Raw genomic sequence first — 8151 nt, forward strand, 5'->3', positions numbered from 1 at the left:
GGAGGCTGGTTGTAATTTGATATATAGCTCAGTGTTGGTGTAGGTCTGACTCTGCTGAGGTGCCTGTGTGAGATATGTTTTAGGACTATCAGGCTAATTAGTTAAAGCTAAATGAAATCCCTCCAAAATGATTTACATTAGTGGACTATAGCTGACTAGACATTTCCCTGTTGGCTAGGATTTGAACCCAAAATCTCTATCTGCTTAGTTGTTAAGAAATAAATAGGATTACAGGTGAAATCGTTTAGACAAGTGAGTGGTGAGGTATTAGTGACTGCATCTAAGCTGGATTTAACATCAACTCATCCTAGTCATCCCTACTGGTGTATCACAGCAGTGTCTACTGAACGCAGAAGAGAGCAGAGCTACTGTAGAGGACAGCCAGGATTCAATGCCGTGGATTAGAAACTTAGGCCATGGAAATAACACTAAAGGCCTTTCCTATGAAGGTAGTGAATATACCATGGAGGAACAATAACCTCAGTACTCTGCATACAGACCCGCCTCTGTCTGAACAAGGAGAGACCATTATTGGAGTCTACCTGTTAGTGCTGGGTAAGTCAGCCATCATATCCTCCGATATAATATAATTTGCAGTGTAACGTTTGATTTTGTATATTTTGTATGCTGTTGGGTAGAAATACTGTAGTAGAGCATCTTCATATTAGGAGCGTATTTTACAGAGAACACTCAAAGTCCTCTCAACTCAAACTATTGTTCATTGTACAGACAAACACCCCTGATTGTTGTCTGTGAGATGGCACATATGAACTACCAACAAAATGTTTTCAATATTTCTTAATAGTTTCAAACTTATTCTGACTTCCATTACTCACTAGTGCAAAAAGTAAAAAACATGTTTTGTCCTTGAAATGCCTTTGGCTGAACACTAGCTTGAAAAAGTCACACATTGCTAAAGTGTCAACTACTGTTGTTGCTCTTGTTTCCAAAGGCCAGTCCACCACTGACACAGACTGTCTGTGTCAGCGGTGGACCCTTTGTCTGTTGGTCCATGTCATCTGATGTAGTCGAAGGACCTTTTGTGTAACACAGAGAGCGATTAAAAAGAAAGGGAAACTTTGACTACTAACATATCTCAACACTCCCCCTATTCTGCCTGCTAGTCTCTGTTCTGCTGTAATTAAGTTTTACTTAGTAGTTTTAGCAGCCAACACACTCATAGAGGTCAGGAATTAGGAACAGTGTGATGCAACACATTATAACACTTTGCTCTGCTCTACTTTCGATCACAACTACTCTACACACTCTCTGCTCTGCCACACTACTCTACTGTGTTCTATTACACTGAACTCTACTATGCTCCACTCTATTGTGCTACTGTTATGTACTGTACCTACTCTATTACAGTCTACTCTATACTTTATTACTACTAAATACTATACTATACTATACTATACTATACTATTCAACACATACGATACCATGCATTGCTATTCTGTGCTATGCTATGCTATACTATTTAACACTATACTATACCATCCTATGCTGTAGAGTACTATACTATACTTTTCTATAATATGTGACACTCTGCTATACAATGTTACTGTAAACTACATTATACTATACTATACTGTATGAGACCACACTTTATGCTACATGCTATGCTATGCTATGCTATACTACACTAGATTACACTATGCTATGCTGTACAATACTATAGGCTACTGCACTGTTCCTTTACTATGCTATGATATGCAACACTACGACTATTTTCTACTAAAATTTAAAGTCATGTGTTTTACTTTGCCACATTCAACTGAATAACTGTTATATTCTTCCTATACACGTCTTCCCATACACTACACTAAACTATACTATACCAAAGCAATATGTGGTTTACAGGATATTCACTGACTAAACTGTATGTTTTTCTTTTTGCAGGATGGCTGTCCTGGTTTGGAAACAGTTTAGTGATGTTTGTCCTGTACAGACAGCGGGCCTCGCTTCAGGCAACAGATATCCTCACTTTAAATCTTGCCATCTCTGATGCCAGCATCTCCGTATTCGGCTACTCCAGAGGGATCCTAGAAATATTTAATATCTTCAAGGATGATGGGTATTTGATCACATGGATCTGGACATGCCAGGTAAAAGCCACAAGAAGACAATATGTGATGTAAGCGTAACATTTAAAGGAGTCATTTGTTTTTCATATTAATACTACTGTTTATATCCTGTCAAATTCCCCACCAGATCTTAGTTGTATAACAATTTGCTACATTAACAAGAACTTGAATGCCAGGCATGTTTAAAACGACCTAAATGTGATGACTGTGCAGTTTAAAAAAAAAACAAAAAACATCTATGCATCTGTTCTCTTTGCCAATCCCAATTAATGAAGTACATTAAAGGAATCTGTGGAAGTCCTACAGTAAAGTATGATGCGTGTGAGCGTGTGTGTACGTGCAAGGGATTATGCTAGTAGCCATGTGGGCTGGAGGTTAAATCTGTAATAAGATTACCACTGTGGAGGCCCAGCAGCGTGGCACCTGTCAACAACCAGACCGGAAACAAATAAGAGCTGCCGGGAGGACAGTTGTTGCATTATTTAACCACACACAGCACACTTTTATGTTGCTAAATATTGACAAGTAATTTACATTCAATTAAAAGATGAGTTGCTGCGTGTAATTTCTGAGATGAACTGTTAATTTCTATGTTTTTCTCCCCCCACAGCCTTAGCTTGAAATGAAATAGTTGTCATACTTGAGCTTGGAATTCTTCCAGAGTGTTTTTCTTGCTCAAGGCTAGCTGTGGTGGAAATCGTGATATCCGTGCTGCAGTGAGTGAACGAAAACAAGCTGGTGTAACCAGAACACTTTCAGTTTCACAAGCGTAAACCCCAAAAATCTGAGCAGTAACTAGAGGTCGGCTGCTCTCAGGCTCCAGTGCAAGCCACTGAGATGACCTCATCTCTCAGACATCCAATTTCAGGTTTCCAGGTGAAGGAGAAATATTAGGATAGCAGTACACCCCTCTCATGTCACCTTCCCCAGAGACAGGTGGGCTCAGAGAGGCAGCGTCAGGAGTAAATCAGGGAAAAGTAAGAAGTGACAGAAATAGAGGAGGGGAGGAAACAGGAGGGTGAAGGAGACAGGCATGTGAGAAGCATTAGCAGATTACTGCATGGAACATGATGGGACATGAACAGTTGCGAGCTGGGCCAGATCTCTGTGTTATGCACCTTATGAAACAGGAAATAATTTAATATTATGGAGCCTTATGGAGACCTTTGATGTTGCAAATGGGAATGCATGCAGAGAAAGCATGGCAAAGCAGTGTGTTAATGAATCTAAATGCTCATTTATGATCCAAAATTCAAAACATCTTTTATTTGGATGCAGACAGAGGCAGAGGTGAAACACTGATGAGCTGTCAATTTCAAGATGCCATTGTATTCCTACACCTGGTTATGGTGGTTAGGTGCGGAAAATGTAGAGTGGGCCAGTGATGAATTAAAATCATCCTGGTCTAGACTTACTGTCCAGTAACCTGCTGAATATGAGGGTGAAAGAAAACGTGATGACTGACAGTAATAGGATTAGGACTAAGGAAGATCACGCAAATAATCGGTGCAGAGAACTTAACTGATCCATGTCACCTGGATGTCGCCCAGCAGGGAGCCGGGTGTTGCGCAGTCGGAGCCAGACTGAAACACAGCAGCATAATTCCCTTTAACAAGAGCGGTGATTAAAAGATCATCTGCCCAAACAATAGACTGAATGCTAAAAAGCTTCCCAGTTTAATTCATTTGGCAGTCACAGAACATTTTCTCCACCAGATTTTCGTGAAAATTAAGTTAAATCTATCAACAGCTTTAATTAACCGTTTCCGTTTTAATTTCCCAGTGCTGATCCTGCAAGTTAAAGAGCCTGTGGCCCACATCAGAAGAACTGCCTTGGAGCACACTGGCAAAAGAGGCAGGAAGAGCTCTTCAGATGCAGCGTCTCTATCTGATAAAGTTTAAAGCAAAACAAACTCAGCAGACAAAGGTCTCGAACAATTAGGCTGGCAATAGATCTACACCCTGAGGCTCCAATGACGACTCAAAGGCATTTTAAAGATGTGATGTCATGATCAACCCTCTCTGATCCCTCTCTCTTGTTTTCTTCCAGGTAGACGGTTTCTTCACTTTACTCTTTGGCCTTGCAAGCATCAACACCTTGACCGTGATCAGTGTCACCAGATACATCAAGGGATGCCACCCAAACAAAGGTCAGATTTAACCCCCCTGAGCTGAGAGAACTGAAAGAATACAGAACCTCTGCCTGCCTCGCATTCCAGCAGTTCTTATCTGACAGAAAAGTGGGGTTTTTTCAGTGCTAATGAAACCTTATTACCAACTTCAGCTATGGAAATTACCACCACTTTTCTCAAACAATCTCAGTTACATCACGCCAACATGTCATTAAGTTTATTTGAGGTGACATTTTCTATTTTCGAGTGTGACTGATGCTGAAGAATGTCTTAATTATACGGAAATTAGGCCGAGCCTCTGTTGTCAGCATGAGGCAAGACTTTTAACTGTGTTTGTGGTTGATCATAAAATTCAAGCAATATAAACCTGTGCATTTTTTTACATTGGTGGTTTAACTTTGAACATCGGTGGTACATGTGGGATGTTGTCAACTGTATCATGTTCCTGAGCTACAGCTGCAACTCCTGCGAATGGCAACAGATGCCGATCTGAATTACAAAATCAGCAACATGCAGCATGAGTTTATGTCCAAATTAATTCGATTGAGGCTGGTAAAACAAAAATCACAGCAATATATTGTGTTTCTGCAGTAAACCGGACACAATTACACAGAATCTTGATGTAATATCACATTATCTTACTGTTATAAACATCTGGTTATTGTAAATATTCAAATTCGACATATGTTTATAGTGATATTACAGCAATGTAGCATGTTTTTTGGAAGCCCGACCATATTGTTTGTTAGCATGTAAGCCTGTCAGCATTTAAGTCCATTAACTGTCTACCTGTTACATGTGTAACTTGTTTAACTACTTGTAGGCCTGTTACCCTGTTATTAGCATATAAGCCTGTTTGCAAGTTGTTAGCCTCTTGGCATGTTATCATGTGTAGCTTGTTGTAAAATACATTTTATTTATAAATAACTGTATGACGCTGTACCCTTATTACAGTATTTTCTAGTAATGTACAATGTTTTTAAACTTGTTTTATGGTTGCTTTAGAATGCCGCTTGGATTTAAATTCACTGCAGCTTAGTGTAATCTCCCAAATAATTACCCATCATGCATTACAAAAGCATATTACAGTAGTTTACTGTCAGAATTTACTGTAAAGCTCATGTTAACAGTGTTAACAAAACGTGCAGGATTCACACCAACAATATAAGGTGATGCAACCTAACAAGCTGAGTAACCGATAGCAACAGTTGCACTGTGCACTGCCGGTCCTCTCTCACAACATCGGCTGCACTTATCGTATGGTATATTGACTTAAGATATGTGAGCACTTCTCATAAAGTAGGGCATCCTGATTGATTTTCTTTCTTCCCCTGGGTACAAAGCTATGTGTACTTTGTCAACAGAGGTTCCTTTCAGCTGCAGATGTTTGCAAAGGCTGTCGATATAAGAAAAGACCTCATTGTTCAATAAATGTCACATTCATAACAAGTCAAGAATGCTACATCTTTACAAGCCTCTCACTTTTTCTGTCCTGTGTGTGCCAAAGTCATAACATTTAGCCTTTTCACACTGCGAACAATCTGTTCCATAACTTGGGAATATTCTGTTTTATTCATGTTACATTTTTCTGTGTTTTGCAGCCTACTGTATCAGCATGAACACCATTGCCATATCACTCATCTGCATTTGGACCGGGGCGACGTTTTGGTCCGGCGCTCCGCTGCTGGGCTGGGGCAGCTACACAGGTCTGCTCTCAGACACTAACCCGACATGAAAGTGTATCTTAAAAGCCTTGATCTAAACTCTGTGTCTTATGTTCTTCAGATCGAGGTTATGGCACCTGTGAGGTGGACTGGTCCAAAGCCAATTACTCCACCATCCACAAGTCCTACATCATATCTATCCTCATCTTCTGCTTTTTCATCCCTGTGATGATCATGCTCTCTGCCTACGTCTCCATCATCAACACAGTGAAAAACACTAACGCCATGTCAGCTGATGGCTTCCTCACCATCCGTCAGAGGAAGGTGGAGAGAGATGTGACGAGGGTAGGCAAAAAGAAAAAATGGTTGTTTCTGAGGTTTTTATTGGAAAAGACTTGATTTGAGACGTAAAATGAGACTCTATAAAGCTCTACTTAAAAGTACACGCTCTGTAATAAACCTCCTCTCACGTTATTCCACTCCTGACAATTGTTACCTCATGTTCCTCTCTAGATTTCCATTGTGATCTGCACGGCTTTCATCTTGGCCTGGTCGCCATATGCAGTGGTATCTATGTGGTCAGCCTGGGGCTTTCACGTGCCAAGCACAACCAGCATCATCACCCGCCTCTTTGCCAAGTCTGCCAGCTTCTACAACCCGCTCATCTACTTCGGCATGAGCTCCAAGTTTCGCAAGGACGCGTCTGTGCTGCTGCCGTGCGCCCGGGAGCGCAGGGAAGTGGTGCGTCTGCAGCATTTTAAAAACATCAAACCCAAAGCGGAGGCCACGCCCCCACCTGCGTCACTTCCTGAGCAGAAGCTGGTGGCGAAATACGCTGCAGGAGAGCTGAACCAAGCCCATCCTGACAGTGACTCAGGGGTCAACAGCCCTCCTCAGACTCCTCCACTTGACACGCAGGAGGTGTTCCACATTAACCTGCCCTCCCACATCGAAACATCAGAGTACTGGTGTGACAGGCTCTGACGAACAGTTGAGGAAAATGTTAATAAATTATTTTCTGAATCTTAGATGGGATTTGAAACCTGTTCATTTCCAGTCTTTATTTTTTTTTAAACAAAATATGCTCTATGATATGTGAATATTGTTGTAAGGCATTGTGAATATTTATGATATGCTTAAAGGTGCTATATGTAGTTTTGGGGAAGACATTTAAATCTGAGAGAAAAATGACTGAATAAACTGATTAAAACAAAAAGTGTCTCTGTTTATTCAGTTATGAAAATAAATATGTATGTGTTTATCTTACCTTACAAATACTGTACATATAAACATTTTATATTAGAATTCTATTTATATAAAAAAAAACTACACAGTGCACCTTTAAAGGTCATCATTCCAAGTATATCTTATATAGATATTATAGACCTTGGGGTTAAAGTGAGTCATGATGTTTGCTATAGCACACAATAAATATTCATGAGTGCTTATAACTAAGATCATATAGTGCTGTAGCTGCATAATAATGTGTTGTAAGTCTGCTCACCATGTGTTATAGTGCATTATAGACTGGACTTCACAGAAGTATCAAACAGCAACCTACAGCATGGAGCATCCATAACAGACTGGCCTGAATCTGCTCATAATATGTCCAGCTGACGAAATGTGCAGTCTGTAATGTAGCCAGGCGAAGAGATGCACGGTAACATCTGGAATCACTCGACTGTCCTCAACTAAAGCATCCGATGGCACAACATTATGACATTTCCCTACGCTGCCCCCGGGGGCCCTCATGCCATCAGATCTCCTATTTATACCACCAGACCACACTCAGAAATGTGTCACTTCACTTCCCTCTCCACTGAGGTATCATCATGTCAGTCAACCAAACTCAGGTGTGAGCAAAGGCTTTCATGTGAGGATGACAGGGTGGCTGTACTTTCAGAAAGCTGGTTCAAGGGTGTGGTGAATTAGCACAAGTTTCACACTAATGTCCCTGCTGAAAGAGAAATGAGCAACCCTGAAATTGCACCTTTTCACTATATCAATGTGCAATTATCTACTTGAGCCTAGAAGGTTTTTAAAGAAAAAAACGGTTCCCGAGGTGGTGGTTTCTGCAAACACCATAATCACACGCACAATGAGCTCTTTTACAGCAGCCCTTAAGACCTCTAAATCAAAATGGCAATCAGCGTCAGCATAACCATCCGTGTAGTGCATAATAGCAGCGTCGTGTGTGCCAATCTGCATAAACCAACACAGTCTCTCCTTGTTGGAGGAGTTGGAGTTGACATATGACTGTGTTTGTGAG

General features: G+C 40.7%; 1 protein-coding gene across 1 annotated transcript; it reads left to right on the forward strand.

The window, feature by feature from the left end:
• The first annotated feature begins 325 nt into the window (after positions 1-325).
• LOC115596259 (opsin-5-like) lies at positions 326-6935 on the forward strand. Its single transcript, XM_030441149.1, has 6 exons — positions 326-555; positions 1903-2108; positions 4137-4236; positions 5820-5924; positions 6004-6227; positions 6396-6935. Exons 1-6 carry the CDS (start codon positions 417-419, stop codon positions 6864-6866), a joined length of 1245 nt encoding a protein of 414 aa, XP_030297009.1. The 5' UTR covers positions 326-416; the 3' UTR covers positions 6867-6935.
• Positions 6936-8151: the final 1216 nt, after the last annotated feature.

Source organism: Sparus aurata, chromosome 15 (genome assembly GCF_900880675.1).
Source record: "Sparus aurata chromosome 15, fSpaAur1.1, whole genome shotgun sequence".
Taxonomy (NCBI): domain Eukaryota; kingdom Metazoa; phylum Chordata; class Actinopteri; order Spariformes; family Sparidae; genus Sparus; species Sparus aurata.